The sequence below is a fragment of the Peromyscus californicus genome, unplaced genomic scaffold, assembly GCF_007827085.1.
Source record: "Peromyscus californicus insignis strain IS unplaced genomic scaffold, ASM782708v3 Scaffold_4__1_contigs__length_199733344, whole genome shotgun sequence".
Classification (NCBI taxonomy): domain Eukaryota; kingdom Metazoa; phylum Chordata; class Mammalia; order Rodentia; family Cricetidae; genus Peromyscus; species Peromyscus californicus.
Genome location: NW_026294562.1, coordinates 123,098,918 through 123,118,460, shown reverse-complemented (window position 1 = coordinate 123,118,460; position 19,543 = coordinate 123,098,918). Strand labels below are relative to the sequence as shown.

Here is a 19,543-nt window from a genome sequence, read left to right as displayed (position 1 = left end):
CAAGCACACCAATGACAGCCTGGAGGATGCCTGAATGTGAGTACAGACTCAGTTTGTCTCTCCCTGATTCTTAGGAGTAGACAGACGCCTGACCAGGATTTTGCCATCAAGGGACACCTCTTTCGCCCCCTCCCCATGCTGTGCTGAATTTAGTTGGGACCATGTGCTCCAGTGCGAGGCTGTACTACACTCCCATATTAGGGACTCTGATTCCTCAGAGGTTAGCCATGCTTGCAGCAGATTTAGCTCAAGACTAAATCTTTCAGGACAGTGTCAAGAAAAGCCCCCTAACTTCTCTGTGAGAATGGTAGTTCAAATCCTGTACCCACCCCCCACCTCGAGCTCTTCCTCCATATCTAAAGCTTCATAGTTTCCAGCCTGCTTCACAAAAGATACATGAAGGCTCAATTAATTGTTACCATGGTTACATGGAGTGGCCACACTGAGGATTCCTATCACCCATTACTGTCATGAGGTAAAAGAGAGGAGGGGTTTGGGGATCGTTGTCATGGAGGAAACCATGGAAACCAGGGTTGCTAAGGGGACAGCTCTAAATTCAGAGGGAAGAAATGAGAAGTGGGGAGTGACACTTAGTGGGCTCAAGGGCAGGTCACTTTTCCAAGATGGAATCCTCTGAGACTATAGCAAGGGTCTGGGTACCTGGCATCTCCCTCCAACTCAGAGAGAGGCTGGAGTTCAAGAATTTCAGAGAACACGAACCACCATCAGGCCCAAACCATCCTCACGGGACCTACCAGGAGAAAGGCAATAGAAATGCATCGGTCCCACTCACACCATGCAGTACGGCTGCCTCTGGACTCTGCTGCTTTGCCACTGTTATGCCAGGCTGTTTAGTAAGAGCCCCCCCTCGCCACTCCCTTGGGGGAGCTTAGTGTAGGGCAGTGACTCAGTTCGTGGCTTTTGAGTCAAGGGTATTCAAATCCAGGACTGCAAAGGGGTATACAGATCACTTCTGAGTTCCGGAAGTTTTCTGTCATGTCCTTTAGCATGTCTCTTATCACCTGAAGGTTGTACAGAGGTCTCCAAGAAAGTTCTGTGTCCTCCAGAAATCCTGTAAGTATCCACCTTTCTGGTTACCTGCTCATGGCTCAGCAGCCCAGTTACACCTCTTCTTTGGTGTGCACTGAGGTCTCCAAACCTCAGAGTGGTCCTGGGTGAGGACTGGGGACACGTTTTGCAACCTCTGCAAAGAACTCCTTGGAGTTCAGTTGGGCCTGTGTAGAACTGTGCCCCGTCCCATCCCATGGGCTCCGAAGTGGACCCAGAGGCCTTCTCCAAGCATCCCCATCCCATCTGTCGCCGACTCTTTCCATGTCCAGGCAAGCCCTTTCCCAGTCTAGATGAACAGAACAAATCAAAGGATGGAGGAGGGGTGGGGCAAAAAGGGAGAGCTGGCAATTAAAAGGCAAAAGAATTAAAAAGCGCCAATTGGGAAGGGGAATAATCCTTCAGCTGCTGCAGACATACAATTAGGGCCATGGGCTCTTGGAGTTGCCAGGATATTGTGGCTTTTCCTAATTAAGGAGCGGATGTGCCCTGCCCATGCAATTAGAGGCTAGCTCAGGCAGGAGAGGCCTTGCCTACCTCCTATCAACGCACTGCAAGGGAAATTAACCAACCATACAGCCCACATCCCCTGCCCACTAGTCCCACTTGAGTCTGGGTTGTGGCGCATGAGCCTTGGGAGGATGTTCACCTTGGGCTCTGGGGACCCTTGGGAAGGGGAGCAGAGGCCTGGGGTAGGCACTACTTGAAGCTCTTTCTTGTGTCCTTTCTCTGTGACAGTACAGGGTCTTATGATACCTGAGGAGAATAGAGAGACAGGAGCTGCCCACCTGCTTCCCCGTGAGAAATAAGATTTCCCTATGATTAAAGGAAGTGTCTTCGCTGTGGAAAATAGGGCACTCCAGGGGAGGAAAAAATAGTAGGGAAATGATTTCTCCACCATTTGGAGCTAGAGACGCTAGGGAGTCCTGGGGTGTGCGTGGGATGTGTGTGTCGGGGTGCGTGGAAGGGGGGTTGGAGAACATAGGGGAAGTAAGAGGGAGTGAGGATTAAAGCTGGCCTTTCTCACAGGAGTGCCCAGCTGACGACAGGTGGTGGGCCCAGAGGCGGTGGTTAGCAAGGCCACGGACAGGCCAGCCCCATCTGGAAGACTAGTGATTTTGTTGTTGTTGCTCTGTACCCAACAACAAGTCCCAGTCTACCACACGGTGCTGGTCCTCTCGGCAGCTGCGGGGAGGCGTGGGGGCCCCACTTCCGGATGTATTTTCTCTGCCTTCAACACCTCCAGAAAAACTTCCAAAACCTTCCTCTCATGCCTCGGCTGAGGACACCCCAGGGGGACTCCTCCAGAAACACGGACATTGAGTCTAGAGTGGGCCAGAGGACAGGATGCATGTCCTCGGGGAATGGTGAGCTGCTCTGTGCCCACACACCCTCCTATGGGCTTACTTCATTCCCCCTACAAGCTCCTCCTTGGTGAGGGGCACCACGGGGCCAAGACACAGGCTCACGGAGGGCAGATGACAGTATGGACCAGCTCAGGCGCGGGTGCTCCTCACCTAGGGGTCCAGGTGATTATTACCTTGTGGACAGTGGGTCACCCATTCCTGGCTGGTCTGGAACGTCTGTGCCTGCCCGTGGGACTGATGGCACAGAAAGAACCTCCTCAATGCCAACACACGCAATTTTGGAAGCCCCGTCCCCTGCCAGCGCTGGGAGGCCGCCTCAATGGCAAAAGTAGTCATTTCCCCACACATGTGATGGTGGCACATGCCTTTAATTCCAGCACTCAGAAAGGCAGAGACAGGCCAGCCTGGTCTACACAGTAAACCTCTTTCTCAAAAGGAAAATAAAAAAAATGGAGGAAGGGAAGAAGGAAGCCCTTCCCAGCCCTCCATCCTCTTTCTGGGTATCATGTAGCCCAGGCTGGCCTTCAATGACCTATGTAGCTAAGGGTGATCTTGAACTCCTGATCCTCCTGCTTCTGCCCCGAGTGCTGGAATTACAGGCATGTGCAACCGTATTTGGCTTATGCAGTGCTGGGGGCAAAAGCCCAAGGCTTCTCACGAGAGAAGCAAACACCTTATCACTTGAATCCTTCATCCCCTTTGCTTTCTCTTCCTTTCCTCCTCTCCCACTCTCTGTCCTCCTTCCTGACATTCATTCATTCACTCATTCATTCATTCATTCTTCTGCAGTACTAGAGATAGAACTTAGGGTCCTGTGCAAGTTAAGCAAGTGCTGTACCCTGTGTTACACCCAGCCCCCCCCTTTCTTGATGCCCCTGTCTGGAGGTCACCTTGCCCTAAGGTGGGCACCAAGTCCTGAGGTTGACACCTCAGGTTGGTGGAAATAAGTTTCTCAGCAACAGCTCACGTCCCTTCTCCGGTCCCTTCCATGCTGGGTCGTACTGTAGTGCTCAACCCACAAAGCAGAGCACGCTACAGCACCTTACACTGAGATTGGCCCAGGAGCCACGCACCTCTAGAAATCATGAAAATGTAACCTTTGGCTCAGCTCAGCTCAGCAGGACAGTAACTAACACGTGGAAGCTGTGTGACCTTCGGAAAAGGCACTTAGCCTCTCTGAACCCTGCCACTTCACCCCGTTGTCAGCTCCCTCCTCCAAAGGGCTCCTTCCAGTTCCCAGCCTCTTGAGTTTCTCCTTGCTCCAGCCCTGCCAGGAGGCAGCCAGTCCTATTGAAAATCTCATTCACACTTGAGAAGGCTACAAATTGGGTCACTCAGCAGGCGTTCCATCCTGCAAACAGAGGCGGAGGGTACCTGCAGGCGCGGAGTGTGTTACAAGCGAGAATGTGTGGAGCTGACGAGAAGGGGATGGAATCTCTCCCCAGATGCCCTCAGCATCCAGGGGTGACACGGGGGGGGGGTGAAAGGACCTCGATCTTGTGTTCATGAAGCAACACTTGAGGAAGGGGAAGGAAGTGAGGCATCTCTCTGATCTGAGAGCCGGATGAGACCACCTGTGTGGGTGTGGAGCAGAGTCCAGGGCTCTGAAACCAAACTCCTCACTCTCAAGCCTCCTTCCCCTGCTTTCACACTGTGTGACTTCAAGACAGGTCCTTGTCACCTCTGAGCTGCATATGTTACTGATCCCATCTACCTAGCTAGGTGGTCATGATAATTGGGCGAGGGGCATGTGGGTCTCTTTTGCCTCTTGTCCATTTTCCTTCTCATCAGCCTCAGTCACATCTTTCACTTTGGAGCCACAATAAGTGAGAACCACATCTTTCTACTATCCTCCCTTCTCATGTGGTTTTATCAGCCTATTTAACATTAACCTTTCCCTTTCCCAGGGCAGCGTTTTGTCTATTTCAAGCCAATCAATAAATACATACTAAAAAATGGAGTTTTATCAAACCCCTCTTCATTTCAGAGACACATATCAAGGCTTAGACAGCTGACAGCTTGGCAAAATAGACAATTCTTTCACTTTCTAAGGTAAGGTGATGTTTTAGGAGCCTTTTTCTTTGTTTATTTTTGGTTTTGTTTTGTTTTTGGAGACAGGGTTTCTCTGTGTAGCTTTGCGCTTTTCCTGGATCTCATTCTGTAGACCAGGCTGGCCTTGAACTCATAAAGATACGCCTGCCTCTGCTTCCCAAGTGCTGGGATTAAAGATGTGCGCCACCACTGCCCGGCCTTTAAGAGCTTTACAACACGAAGGGGTCATTGACTCAAGGGTCAGATCATCAGGGTTAAAAATCAACACCCTAACTGTCATCCTAGAGCCTTTCTCCAGTAACTGGTGGAAGCAGATGCAGAGATCCACAGCCAAGCACCAGGCCAAGCTCCAGGAGTCCAGTCGAAGAGAGAAAAGAGGGATTCCATAAGCAAGAGGCATCAAGATCTTGATGGGGAAACCCACAGAGACAACCAAACCAAACTAGTGGGAACTCATGAACTTTAGACCAACAGCTGTGGAGCCTCCATGGAACTGGACTAGGCTCTCTGCATAAGCCAGACAGTTGTGTAGCTTGATCTGCTTAAGAGGCCCCCTGGCAGTAGGATCAGAATCCATTCCTGGTACATGAGCAGGCTCTTTGGAGCCCACTACCTATGGTGGAACACCTTGCACAGCCTTGAGGCACGGGGAGGGGCATGGACTCGCCTCAGCTGAATGTACCAGGATCTGCTGACTCCCCATGGGAGGCCTTACCTTCTCATAGGAGGGAATGGGGGGTGGATCGGGGGTGTGTGGAGGGGCGGGAGGAGGGAAGAGAAGGATCTGTGATTGGCATGTAAAATGAATAAAAAAAATTTCTTAATAAAAAAAAATCAAAACCCTTAAAAAAATCAACACGTGTGGTAAGATCACCATACTCTTGTCTCCTTTAATACGCAGGGCCGCAGCGCCCTCTGCTGGTATCTGGGTACCTGGTTTTTTGCGGCCGTTCTCGGTGGGCCAGGTCAAAGAACCATGATGGCACCACAAATGTCTAGGTCCAAAGTCCAGCTCAGCCACCGTTGAGTTTGGAGTGCTGTTGGAAGGGGAAGCCGTGTGAGTAAAGTAAGTAAATGATTTACATGTGGTCCCTTCAGACTCTAACAGCAGAGCTTGAACTTGGTCCGGCTTCTGGATCACTGCTAAGCTGCTTGTTAGCTTAGAGACAGATTGCTGGGCTGGGTGTGTGGCTCAATGGTAGAGTGCTTGCCTAGGATGTGTTAAGGCCCTGTGTTCTATCCATCGCAACACAGATCCCACCTCTGTGCTTTTCATTCAGTGAATCCAACCACTTCCCAGGTAATGCCCATGGCTCTGGCATATAAAGAACCACCACTCTGAAAACCGGCCAGATGAGCATCCCTTTTCAGGTCTGCACCCAGTTCAGCATCAAGGGCATCCCCACAGCACCCTCAGCTGTCCTTAGAATGGGTACACATGGCAGGTAGGACTGTAGACGGATTTCTAAACAGTCTTATTAAATAAGAAAGACAGAGCCAAATACAGAGGTAATAGCCAAAGAGATCAGAGGAGAGCCACGACTACCTTATCTTACCACCTCGCCGTGAAATTTGTCTACATAGGACAGCACATTGTGCATAATAATTTGCAAAAGCAAAGTATCAATTCTTGCCAGGTGGTGGTGGTGGCGGCGGCGGCGGCAGCGGCGGTGGCAGTGGCGGCGGTGGCGGAGGCGGAGGCGGAGGCGCATGCCTTTAATCCCAGCACTCGGGAGGCAGAGACAGGCAGATCTCTGAGTTCAAGGCCAGCCTAGTCTACAGAACTAGTTCCAGGACAGTCAGGGCTACACAGAGAAACCCTGTTTCAAAAAACCAAAAAACAAAAAACAAAAAAAAAACAACCCAAGACATCAGTCTTATGTTCCAAATGCTTCTCTTCTCCTACTCACACCTGCCCTGTAGCTAAAGGTAACCTTGAACTGCTGATCCTCCTGCCTCCACCTTCCAAGTGCTGTGATAGCAGAGGTGCACTACATGGTGGTTTATGTGGTGCTGAGTTCAAACTGTGCTTCCTGATGGAAAAGATGGAGAGGAAGGAGCCCCTCGAGGTGGGGCATGAGCAGGGACCAGCTCACAAAGTGTCTGTTATGGAAAAGCTCCAAACCTCCTGGAAGGAGGCCAGGGAAAGTGAGCTCAATGACTTAAGAAGTGAAGACTGGCTTGCTATCCACAGTCAAAATGCCAACTGTTCTGAATGCCTGGGACTTCCATTTTTTTGTTTGCTAATATTTCTGTCATAAATCTAAGTAGTCATAAAGGATGTATCAGAAACATGGACATCTTAAAAAAATGTTTAGGTCAGTATGATTGCTCAGCTGGTAAATGAGCTTGCTGCCATACCTGACGACCCGAGTTCAACACCCCAGGTCCCTCATGGTAGAAGGAGAGAAACATGGTAACAAGGAGTGTTAGAGTTATCTGCCCCCGCCACACACACACCATAAAATATATGCATGCTGGAGATAAATTGGGTTGGCAGAGTGCTTACATACAGGAAGCCATGGGTCCCATCCCCTGCACCTTATATACTGTATGGCAGCACATGTCCATAATTTAGTGCATTTGGAAGGTGGAGATAAATTCAAGGTCGGCCAGGCCATGGTGTCGCAGGCCTTTAATCCCAGCACTTGGGAGACAGAGACAGGTGGACCTACGTGAGTTCGAGGATAGCCTGGTCTATAGAACAAGTTCCAGGAACAGGCTCCAAAGCTACAGAGAAAAAATGTTCAAGGTTATCCTTAGCTACATAGCAAGTTGGAGGCCAACCTGGGTTATGCAAGACCCTTAAAAAAATGGGCTGGTGAGACAGTTCAGGAGGTAAAGGTGCTTGTTGCCATGACTGACGGCGTGAGTTGGATTCCCAGAACCCACCTGCAGGAAGGAGAGAATCAACTCTCACAGGTTGTCCTCTGACCTCCACACCCACTCCATGGCATGTGCATACCTACACAAATACAAAATAAATGTATTGAAAAACAAAAGGCCAACAAATTCCCAATCAACAAAACCCAGCGTTGGCAAATAAATGCAACCAAACCTCCATAGTATAGCCATTTTGATTTTAACTTTGCCAATCATTTTTTATTTTGTTTTTGAGATGGGTCCCTTAAGCAACCCAGGTGGTTTCCACCTTGCTGTGTAGCCAGGGATGACCTTGTGCCCCTTAACCTTTGCCCTCACCTTCCAAGTGTTGGGGTTACAGGCATGAGCCGCCACTCCCCAGTACATTATCTTTAAAGACAGTGTCTCACTATGTAGCCCTAGCTGGTTATCATGTCCATCACATTATCAGTTTTTAAAAACACACAGAGAGACTCTCGGCCCGGCGGTGGTGGTGCACGCCTTTAATCCCAGCACTTGGGGAGGCAGAGGCAGATGGATCTCTGTGAGTTCGAGGTCAGCCTGGGCTACAGAGCAAGTTCCAGGAAAGGCGCAAAGCTACACAGAGAAACCCTGTCTCAGAAAACTCCCCCCCCCCAAAAAAAAGACTCTTGGAACTGACTATCTTGACTTTTACCCCAGCACCATGCTCCAAGAAAACTACAATGGTTAAGAATTTCTCCCACCATTCTGAGTTCTGGAAATGGTTTTCCATAAAGAAACACCTCTTCCCATAGAATGAGCTAAAATTCATGAGTGCAGCAGTTTTTCCATGTCTAGACACTGGTTTTGCTCTATCTAGTCCTCGTCAACCAGAGGACATTAAGTCAACTGGACGCAAGGAAAAAAGAAAACGTGGGGGCAGACTGGGCTACATGAGACCCTGTCTCAAAAAAATCAAATCAAATAAATATTGAAATTAAAAAATGAATTCAAAAATCAGTGCAGAAGAAGCAAATCTGATTTTTCGAGTTTCTCATAATACTGCATATTATTATTATTATTATTATTTTATTTTTTATTTGGGGGAACCAAGCCAGGGCTTCTCTGTGTGGACCTGGCAGTCCTGGAACTCACTTTGTAGACCAGGCTGGCCTGGAACTCACAGAGATCCTCCTGCCTCTGCCTCCTGAGTGCTGGGATTAAAGGCGTGTACCACCACGCCCTGCGTACACTGTTAATATTTCACCGGATTCTCCGAACCATGAGGCGGGAGGGGCTGCAGTCCTGACTAGGCAGATGTGGGTGTGCTACCTCTGTCATGAGCTCTTTGAAGGTTGAATTTCACTGGGCATCAGCTCAGAAACCGGCCGCCTTCCCGGGCGTCAGGGACAGAAGAGCGCATGTGTCATTCGGCCCCTTACTAACCTAACACCGCCCTCTCCCCGCACAAGCCACGCCCCCGCCGGTAGCCCCTCCCTTCCTGGTCTGACACACCTACTCGAGGCAGACCAATCAGAAGAGGCCTTAGGCGGGCGTACGACCCAGCGAACCAATAGACGGGCAGCCGAAGCCGGGCTTGTCCGGGCAAGTAGCGGCGGCGGCCGGCAAGGGCTCCACGTGTAGGCCGGGAAAGCGCGGCAGGGTCTTCAGGTGAGCTGGGGTTCGGCCGTGGGGAGTCCCGGGCCGCCGGTTCCTGCCGCCAGCCGCTCGCCTCTCTTGGGGCGGGCCGGTGTGCACCCAGGCCCGGGGTGCGGCCTCACGCAGTCCCGGCCCGGCTTGGGGGCTGTGGGCCTGAGGGGGCGGTTCCGGCGAGAAGCCGGACGCCGCAACCGGTGGGGAGCGCGGGGCTCTCCTAGTACTTTTCTTTCTTTCTTTTTTTTTTTCTTGGTCTGGAAAGCTTTTGGGTAACATCGGGAACCTTATTGCACCAGGCTTTCCCAAACTTGAGGGTGGGGTCTCGGGTCCTGTCCCCAGACTTTGCCTTCTGCCTAGAACTACCTATTGAAAGCTCGCGGTTAAGGGACAGTGACTTTTCCGGGGTCATCTGGTTATTTCGTGCTAGAACTGGTCTAGACCGGCCCTCTGGTAGAGACCTGGTCTGCCAGCAGGCAGATGGCCCTTGGGCCACTGATGATCCTGGCTTTGCAGTTTCTTGGGAGCCTTCTCATCTGGAATCCTCTTGGGCCAGGGACCCTCACCTGAAAGCCGAGTGCCTACCATACTGACCAGAGTTAAGATGAGAAAATTGTGTACGTGCCGTTGCTGAAAGGGCTGTGTCCTCCGAATACTTCTCTTCAGCTAAATTGAGCTCCATTCAGGGCTGCAAACTGTAGAAGTGGGTCCCCTTGGTAATTGGTGGTCCTGACATGTCCATAAGGCCAGGGACTATAGGAAATGACCACTTTTATCTCTTCAAATACAAGGCCACAGAGACTTTTTCTCAAGGGAACCTAATTTTAGCTTCTTTCAAACCTTGCCAGCAGGGAACGTCTGCCCTCCCCACCCCCACCCTCAAAGTCCACGATCAGCAGGGCCAGCACGGGTCCTCTAGGCCACTTTCTTTCCTATTGCTGGGCGAAGGCAAATTGAGATTCTGAATTTGTCAGTTCTGAGGCGGGTATGAGGAAGTTGCTGACAAGCTCTTTTTAGAGGGTACTATTTGGAGACCGGATAAGCAAGCTGAGAGCAGGTGAGTCAGCAAGGGTCACTGAGTCTCCCCCCTGGCTAAGTGGCTCAGTACTCCTCATGCAGATGCTGGCATCAGCAAACACAGGGCTTTTCCTCTTTCCTCCCTTCTACTTTTGCTACCTATTCCTGTGCTACTACTGCCCAGGCTCCTGGTCTAACCTCATCCTCCAGTGAGGTAGCTGTGATGTCCCCAGAAGCCCTCCGTTCTGTCCCTCTCCTTGCCGTATTGAGCTCAACCTTGGGTCCCTTCCAGTGGCTCACCATTCCCACTCTACCTGTTTCCACGCCCCCTGCTGCCTAGCTGTTTACAGGCTGCACCACACTCTTGCCTCTCTCCCCCTGGCTCTTGGCTTTGTGTTTTCTGAGTGCCCTTCCCTCCCTGGGCTGCCTGGGAAATCCATCTGCAGCATCCTCTCTATGGCCAGGCCCTCCTGAACTCAGCGTTTCTTCTGTTTTGGTGTCTGCCCCGGTTCTCAGGTTCCCTTCCTGTTAGTCCCATTGCTCTGTGGTTCCAAGGACATTGAGCTCTGTATACCCCCAGGCCCAATAAATACTGGGCGGCCCAGCTTGGGCTTCAGAAGAGAGTCTGCCATGAGAGGGATAGCAGACCCAGTAGGGCGCTGCAGCTTGCTGACTTGAGGGAGCCCTGCAGAAGACTACCTGTTGACTGAGGAGTGTACAATCCAGTGTCTTGCAGTGCAGAGGGTAAATTTCTCTGCTCTTCTGATAGACAGTTTGTGCCCACTGGTCCACATTTTACTGGCCCACCTGGGTGTCTCCGGCCTCCCTCACTTGACCAATAGACTGAGGACCCTGGAGTAAGAGTGGCTTGTGGAAGGACCACCAAAGTCAGTGGCAGAAGATGGAGTGGTATAAAGGAAGAAGCAGTCTTCCTGGCTGTAATCCATCTTATATTTTATAGTGTAATCTGGTGACCGACCGCAGGTGGCCCCTCTGCCTCAGCCCCAGGTTATTTCTTTGTCAGGCCTTTGTCCTGAGTGTCTCTGCTCCCGCTCCCTCTTCCCTGCAGGGTTACTGTTCCCTGTTTCCACAGAAGTGACTTCTAGGCTCTTGATTTTGTTTTGCCTCCTCGTACCTCTAACCAGCTCTCAGCTCACCAGCTGCTGCGTTTCCATGTCTCTGGTTAAACCAAGCTCCTCGGCCCAGCATCTGGCACAGCTGGGACCCCAGAGAACTCCTTGCAACATTGGGGAGATGCAGGGGTTCCTGATCAGCATTTGGTGATACAGAGCTGCAGCTGGGTCTGCAGGCCTTGGGTGTATTTTGGGAAGAGCAGTGAGTCCAGCTGGAGGCATCTCTGGCCTAAGGATAGCTGACTACCCAATGTAGGAAAGAGAATCAGCCTCGCTGGAGGAGAGGACAGAGACCTGGCTATTGAGCCTTACTGTGTGTGAGGTATAGGTCAGCCACGGGGGCACAGCCGTTTATAAAGACCTAGGTTAAACCTCACTCTGCAGAGTTCAGATTTGGGGATCTTAGATGGGTGATGTTCAGCTGCAATCTGTTTCTGTGACCTTGGCTTCCCTGTATCCGTACTCCTAACAGTCTGGTAAACTACCGCTTTTAGAGGTGAGCTTGACTCCAGAGCACGGACTCTGGATTCCTATCAGCTTTTAACCAAGTTACTCAGCCTCTGGGCCTCACTTCTTTCTGTAAGACAAGGGTGATGATACTCTGGTGTCAGTAGGGAGGTAGAAGATTCCATGTAACACTTGTAGAGGGAGTTTGCGGGAGGCACGTGTGGCATGTGTGGTGTTCGAGTGCAGTTCTTCGTAAAGGTGTCTGAGGTTCAGTCAGGTACTTGAGCTGCAAATCCCACGGGATAAGAGGCAGCGTGGCCCGGCATCCTCCTCCCATCCCCTCCCCCTGTGTGATCTCTCTCCAGCACACTGCCCCATTGGAAGACAGCCTCCAGGGCTCCTCTCACCCCCAGCTGCTAGCTGCCTGGCATGGTGCTGGGAGAAGCCCCTGAGTCTACTCAGTGTCCACCCTTCTCCGGCCTGAATTCCAAGGATGTGGTTCGGAAGAGACACAAGAGGAGAAGCCGGCAGCACCAGCGGTTCATGGCCCGCAAAGCCTTGCTACGGGAGCAGGAGCTGTTGAGCATGGCTCCAGGGCCAGGCTCCTGCCCTCTGGCCTCCCCGTCACAGACACCAGCAGACACAGAGGCTTCAGGCAGCAGAAGGCAGCGTCCCAAGGCCAGGTCCGGCCGTGGTGGCCCATGCAGCAAAAGGCCTGTCCCCAGAGAAGCCCCAAGGCCTGGGCCCAGCAAGTGTGTCGCCATTGACTGTGAGATGGTGGGTACAGGCCCCTGTGGGCGGGTGAGTGAGCTGGCCCGCTGCTCTGTGGTGAGTTACAACGGAGATGTTCTCTACGACAAGTACGTCCGGCCTGAGATGCCCATTGTGGACTATCGCACCCGCTGGAGCGGCATTACCCGCCAGCACATGCGCAAGGCCATCCCCTTCCAGGTGGCTCAGAAAGAGGTGAGGACTCCGAGGTCTTGTTTTGACCTGAATGACAGGTTGGGGAGGGAAACCCTGGTTTAAGTCACTGGGGGGTGTGGGTCCTTGAGAAGTCACTTCACTTCACCCCACATGCAGTTCCTTTTCCAGAGAATGGGATCATATAAATCCAGGTGCTGCTCTTCTGCAGGGCTGCCAGGCTGCTAGGCAGGGGCTGCTGCTAGAAGGGCTATGTGAGAGGTAAAGGCACAACTTACAAAAGGTTTGAAGTCTATACAGTTCGCCTGCGGTCCTGTCACAGTCAAGGGCCGCTGTTCTAGCCCATCTCCTTATGGTTTCTCAGTGCTTGGAAAAATGATTAGTAGTTGAGATCCGCTAATATACTAGGAGTCTGCAAAAGCATTTGACCATCGGAAACAGTGAAAGCCTTGTAAGTAGACTAGGATCCTTGCACTGGGGTCTTCTGTGAAGATTCCATCCCACAGCCCAGCTCTAGGGCTCTGACATGGTTGTCTGAAAATCGTGGCTAAGATGGGCATGGTGGCACATGCTTTTAGTCCCAGCACTGGGGAGGCAGAGGCAGGTTGATCTCTGTGAGTTCAAGGCCAGCCTGGTCTACAAAGTGACTTTTAGGACAGCTAGGGCTACACAGAGAAACCCTGTCTTGAAACCCCCCCCCAAAAAAAAATGCTAAGCAAGCTTGCCCCCACAAATTAACCACAGAGTTAATTAATCAATAGAACCATGCCTAGCCCTGTACTGGTAAGGGAAAGCTCTTATTAGTATCAAAGGCTGCAGTCCCTATCTTCAGGACTCTGCCCCCCAGCTTATCTGCATGCTGACTCCAGGCCCTCCACACCTGCCCTATGCCATGGAAATAAGGCACAACACTGAATTTGTTGGTATGTATATATATATATGTGTGTGTGTGTTTATAAGGATTATATTAAAAGAATATATCTTAATATAATAAAGATATATTTATAAGGAAATGGTGTTCGGGCACAATGCTCAAAAGACTTGGTGCTACCACAGAAACAGGGAGACCTAATTAAAATGGCACTGCAGTTTTGCCTAGGGTTCGGAAATGCAAGAGACACCAGTAATCGTTTGTGGAAGCAGGGGCAGGAGGAGGATGCTGGGCTGTGTGAAGAGGGGCGGAGTGTCTGAGTCTGACACTGTGTTAGGCGGCTGTGGCTCAGCACCCAGGCAAACACAGTTGCTGGCAGATGTTCGAGACGTGTGGTGTTGCGTGCTTTGGGTTCTGCTCAGCGGGCAGCAGTTTCTGCATTCGTGTAGTGTTTCTTCGGGAGTAAAATTATGCAGAGACGACGGTGAAATTCACATCCTAAGTTGTACCGTGTCACAGTTGTATTAGAACAAATACACGTTTTCAAAACGAGCACTAGAACAGAACTGCCTTTTTTTTGCGGGGGGGGTTGGTTTTTTCAAGACAGGGTTTCTCTGTGTAGCTTTGCGCCTTTCCTGGAACTCGCTTTGGAGACCAGGCTGGCCTCGAACTCACAGAGATCCGCCTGGCTCTGCCTCCCGAGTGCTGGGATTAAAGGCGTGCGCCACCACTGCCCGGCGCAGAACTGCTTTTTAACGTCTCTGGGTTATTGGGATTAGGAAGGTTTTGGAAATACTGATAAACCACATCTTGTGACCTTTGTCACAGTGGGCAGGTTAGTTTTGTCAGAAGCCAAAGTCATTTGGGAAGCAGGAACTGAAAGTGAGAAAATGCCCCCACTGGATTGACCTGTGTGCAAGCCTGTGATGCATTTTCTTAATTGATGATTGATGTGGGAGGGCCCAGCCCACTGTGGGCAGAACTACACCTAGGCTTATGGTCCTGGGTGTATAAAAAAGCAGGCTAAGCAAGCCAATAAGCAGCACTCCTCCATGGCCTCTGCATCATCTCCTGCTTCCAGCTTCCCGAGTTCCTTTCCTGACATTCCTCAGTGATGGACTATGGTGTGGAGCTGAAAGAGGAAACAAACCCTTTCCTCCTCAAGTTGTTTATGGTCGTGGTGTTTTATCACAGCAATAGAAATCCTAAGTAAGACACATTCCATGATGCCCTAAGCATTGCTTTGGAAAGACTTGATCATGAGTAGAAGCAGTAGGAAGGTGAGTCTGTGTGAGCCCTCCAACTCTGATCCCTCCCATCCATGTTTGTGGTTGGTGGTGATCACCCTGGAGCAGGCTCACTTGGGCTAGTGGGGGGGTAGGTTTGATCTCTCTCCTACTTGATGGCAGGTGGGGTAGGAGACTAGGGGTGATCCCAATATAAAGCTTAAATGTGTCTTACCATCTGCCACAAAAACTGGGTCCCATACTACTAATAGGGAAGGCTGTGGAAGGCCAACAGCTGATGATCAGGAGTTAGCAGGCCTTTAGCCCTGTTTCCCTGAGCATGAGGAAGGGAAGGAACAGGTTGTGCCTCTAAGGCTGCAGAACAGGTTTAGAAGATAAGTAGGAGGAGTCAGTACACACAGGAGCAAGGAACTGTGTCCTTGAATACCAAGAAGGGCTTCCACTTAATTGTGTATCTACCAGCACCAGGCATGGTTCTCTTGGTTTCATTCAACAGGTCTTTATTGATCAGAAAATGGGAGACTGAGGCAGGAGGATTGATGTTAGTTCTAGCCTGGACTGCAGAGTGAGCCTTGTCCCAAAAGGACCAGCCCAACAAACAAAAGCAAGTCAGTATATGCTGTGCTCTGGGTGAGCGTCACTGGTCAAGTCAATGGAACTTACTGTGCAGGAGAGGAGACTAGGTCATCCCAAGAGCTAAGTGTGTAAAATGTGTAAAATCCGTACTTAGAAAGTGTGGACAGCTTGAAGGACCAGGGTCCCTAGGTAGATGAGGATATGGGAGGTCCTCCAAGGAAGGCTGATGAGCTGAGCCCTGAGTGGGTGAGAAGGTCTTGTAGCTAAGAAGTGCCTGTGCCAGCGCAAACTGCTTGGCTCTCTCAACTTGAATGCATGGCTTCCATCCATGGATTCCTTTGACCTTCACAGCTGTTCCCTGGAATGCTGAGATGGTATCCCTTTTGCAGGTGCTGAGATGGGTTTGTATTCAAACTTGGGGCATCATGGTTGACCGGAGCTCATAGACTCTCCCTTCCCCACTGCTGTCTCCCTCTGGAGTGGTTCATGCACCCATGCTAAGGGAGCTCAGGTCGTCTCCTTCCTGACATGGGCCTTCCTGCCTCCTCTCCCCTCACAGATCCTGAAGCTCCTGAAGGGCAAGGTGGTGGTGGGGCATGCACTCCACAATGACTTCCAGGCCCTCAAGTATGTTCATCCTCGGAGCCAGACTCGGGATACCACTTACGTCCCAAACCTGCTCAGCCAGCCCAGCTTCCACACCCGAACTCGGGTCTCTCTTAAGGACTTGGCCCTGCACCTGCTGCACAAGAAGATCCAGGTATGTGGTGCAGAATCTCTTGGTGGAGGGGTTGCAGGGAAGGCTCTTCTGACTTTCATAGCTGCTGAACTGCTGAACTGTGGATAGGACTGTGGACTGTTGTAGCCCCTCCTTCCCTGTGTGAATTCCCCAGTAATAGTCAAATTCCACCAGGTTCATCTCTTTCAGTCTTTGCCCACCTAACTCCTGGCTCTATCCTGTATCCCCATAGGATGTGTTCTGACTCTTGCTCTGTTGTGTTTTGATATCCATCTTCCAACTTTTGGAGCAGGAATTTTTTTTTTGCATGTGTGTCTGTGCACTGCATGCATGATGTGCTCTTGGGGGCCAGAAGAGGGCATCAGATCCTCTGGACCTGGAGTTATGGACAGTTGGGAGCCGACATGTAGGTCCTAGTAATTGAGCCTAGGTCCTGGGGGAGAGCAGCCAGTGCTCTTAACCACTGTGCATTCTCTCCAGCACCAACATAAAGGGAGGATTATATTGGCTCATGGTTTAATAGGGTCCATGTGCTAAGGCAGAATATCGTGGTGGGAGCATGTGGAGCTCTGTACCCCACAGTGAATAGGAAGCAGAGAAAGGACAGACAGAAGACTCCCAAGGTCTTTTCTGGTACTCTGTTTCCTTAAGCCCCCTCAGTTTCTAGTAGCTTGCAAAGTAGCACTGTCCGCCAGGGAAGAAGCCCACAACACAGCAGCCCTTGGATATATTTCGTTTCTAAATCATAGCAGCCTGTATTCTGGGGTGTGTGCTCTCGCCCCCTGGAGGCCAGCTTGGCCTCTGGGTTGATGGTCAGGCCCATTTCACCACACAGTGATGGGTTTGCTCTTGTCTGCAGGTAGGTCATCAGGGACACTCGTCTGTGGAAGATGCCATGACAGCCATGGAGCTCTACCAGCTGGTGGAGGTGCAGTGGGAACAAGAAGAGGCCAATAACGCCAAGGCCCCTCCTGAGGACAGGGGACCCGACAGCAGCACTGACGTGGAGCAGTACATGGAGGACCAGTACTGGCCTGATGAGCTGACCCAGAGCACCAGTGGAGAAACACAGGAGTGAGAGGAAGGAGCAGGCCATGGCAGATGGGGCAGGGAGCCGGGAGGGGTCCTCCCTAGGCAGACAGGGCAGGCAGCAGCCTGGTAGACAGGGTCAGAGCACTCACCTGTCCACATGCTGGTTCACAGCCCCGCCTCCTGCATCTAAGGGATGCTTCTCCCCAGTTTCTGTGGTTTTGCTAATGACACTAGGCAGACCTTGTCCTAGTGCCCAGCGGGTACAGGGAAAGTATTTAAGGACCTTCCAAGGCTATCACTGGCTCCCTGAGCCACGACTTCCGGGGTCAGTGCTGTGCTGCTCTGGGGTAAAGTGTCTCCCCCAGGAGTGGTGGGTGCAGTCTGTCCTGGAGCTCCGTCTCCCCCTCTGGCAGGGTGAAGTTCAGTTGTTCTTGCCACCTCTGTTCTTCCACAGATGTGTTCAGGATCACAGTAACCTGGAGTTAGGTCCTATAAAGAAGACGTGTTCCCTGTCTGCAATAGAATATTATTTTAAGGCGTGTTACTGTTGTTTATGTTGCATTTGTTTAACTCTGTGAGGCTGTGTTACTGAGCCTGTCTAAAACACCTGATGGTCTAATAAAGAACTGAACGGCCACTAGCAAGGCAGGAGAAAGGACAGGTGGGGCTGGCACAGAGAATATATAATAGGAGGAAAAAATAGATGGAGGAATAAAGAGAAGAGGTAGCCCGAGAAGGAGGAAGACTCCAGGGGCCAGCCATAAGCTACACAGCAAGCCACGGAATGAGAGTAAGATTGACAGAAGTAAGAGAAAGGAAAAGCCCAGAGGCGAAAGGTAGTCGGGATGATTTAAAGATAAGAATAGCTGGATACGACTTTTAAGAAAAGGAGGTCTGACTAAACCTCCATGTGTGATTTATTTGGGAGCTGGTGGTGGGCCCCCCACAAAAGAGCAGAAACAACCAACACCACCTGTTAACTTAGCTGTCCTATGTCCCAAGGGTAACTTTAGGGGACTAAGTCACTAAGCAAGGGCTCAGATCACACCATCCTCTCATAAAGCCTCATCCTTACTGCTCCGTAACATTGAGACATTAGGCAAGCCTGTGGCTTCCCCGTGGAGCCTGTTTCCCTCTCTGTAAAGTGAGGAGAGTGATAGACCTACCTCAAGGAACGCTTAGGTGCTTTGCATGCGTCCTAGTGATGAAAGAGAATGGGTTCTATTCAGGCCAGTGCCTGACTTCTGAGCTGTTATGGCCCGGGAAGTCCTCTGGTTTGGGCCAGGGCATTGCAGGGGAATTCAGAGTTCTCTGCAGGTCTTGTTACCAGCTTTTGGCTTCACATCAGCTTCCAGCCACTGTATTTGGAAAAGTGACAGCAGTAACCCAGATAGGGTCAGAAAGGAAGGGACACTCCTGAGTCCATACTTTCCACTGTCAGCCGAGGTCCTGATGCACAAAACCTTAGTCACCGATTGCTTGCTTGCTGGCTCCTCCCTGCCAGGGGAAGAGAGCTGGCCAAATCATCACCACTTCTGGCCTGGCGCCAGGGGTAAGCTCTTGTTTCCTTAAAAAGCAACAGCTTGTGCCAACCTCGCTGCTGGGTAGTAGCTTGAAGGCTTCATTTGTGGCTTGAAGGGTGGTGGAACTGATAGCCTGTGGAAGTGTACTGTGGGAAATCAGCTTGCTCGTGGTACTGGGCCATTAATGCAGAAATAAAGCTCAATTGGAAAAGTAGGTGGAGTGATCCTTTCTGAATAGTCAAGCTGGGCTGAAGGGTGGTTGGTTGAGGGTTGGGGAGGGCTAGAGCACCGAGCTTTGCTGGGTGCTGGTCTAGAGGTGGCATCTTTAAGATGGTACACGTTAGGTCTGGGTCAAGTTCTGACTTCCTTTGGGAGTTGCCCTATTACACAGCACACAATTTAATTTGGTCTCCCTGGTGCTATGTTCTCATATTAAAAATGGTTTGAGGGATTTTTGTTTGCTGTTGAAAAGGGATCTCATGATAGAGCCTGAGCTGTCTATAACTCCTCATGGAGTTCAGGCAGTCCTGCCACAGCCCACTCAGTGCTGGCGTTGTAAGCGTGTGCTGCCATTCCTGTTAGATTTTGTCCTTTAGGAATAAGATTCCTTGGTGTGTGTATAATGTTAGTCACCTGTCCTTGCACAACATCTGCTCAATCGCTTCCCCTCTTGGCTATTGTGAACAAAGTATTCATAAGCATGGCATGCAGAGATCACTGATATCCTGCTTTCAAATAATTGGATAGATTCCCAGTAGGGGAATTGCTGTGTCATGTGATAATACTGTGTTTAAGAGTTTGGGCAACTCACCTTTCCACAGCAGCTGCATCATTTTACATTCCCATCAACACTTCACAAGCATTTCAGTTGCTTTGCTTTGAGGAATGGTCTCACTGTGTGACCTAGGTTGACTTGGAACCTGTAGAGATCCTCTTGCCTCAGCCCTGATTCAAGGTAGCTGAACTTATAGGGCAGGGTTCTGCTAGGGAGAGCCGCCTCTGATGCCCTTAGTTGTCTTAGTCAGTTTCATATACAACGAAACACCTGGGGCTGGTACTTGAGGAAGACAG

At 50.9% G+C, this 19,543-nt stretch overlaps 1 protein-coding gene across 1 annotated transcript; it reads left to right on the top strand.

Annotated features, from left to right (window-relative positions):
• The first annotated feature begins 8,888 nt into the window (after positions 1-8,888).
• Positions 8,889-18,686, top strand: Aen (apoptosis enhancing nuclease). The gene is made up of 4 exons (XM_052712834.1): positions 8,889-8,981; positions 11,926-12,526; positions 15,738-15,938; positions 16,777-18,686. The coding sequence occupies exons 2-4, from the start codon at positions 11,990-11,992 to the stop codon at positions 16,993-16,995; spliced, it is 957 nt and encodes a 318-aa protein (XP_052568794.1). The 5' UTR covers positions 8,889-8,981; positions 11,926-11,989; the 3' UTR covers positions 16,996-18,686.
• Positions 18,687-19,543: the final 857 nt, after the last annotated feature.

Excerpts from the sequence above, each read along its gene's own strand:
- Aen (XM_052712834.1), top strand. The coding sequence starts at position 11,990 with ATGGTGCTGGGAGAAGCCCCTGAGTCTACTCAGTGTCCACCCTTCTCC. Across the intron at positions 12,527-15,737 it reads TCCAGGTGGCTCAGAAAGAG|ATCCTGAAGCTCCTGAAGGG; the intron begins GTGAGGACTCCG and ends CTCCCCTCACAG. Across the intron at positions 15,939-16,776 it reads TGCTGCACAAGAAGATCCAG|GTAGGTCATCAGGGACACTC; the intron begins GTATGTGGTGCA and ends TCTTGTCTGCAG.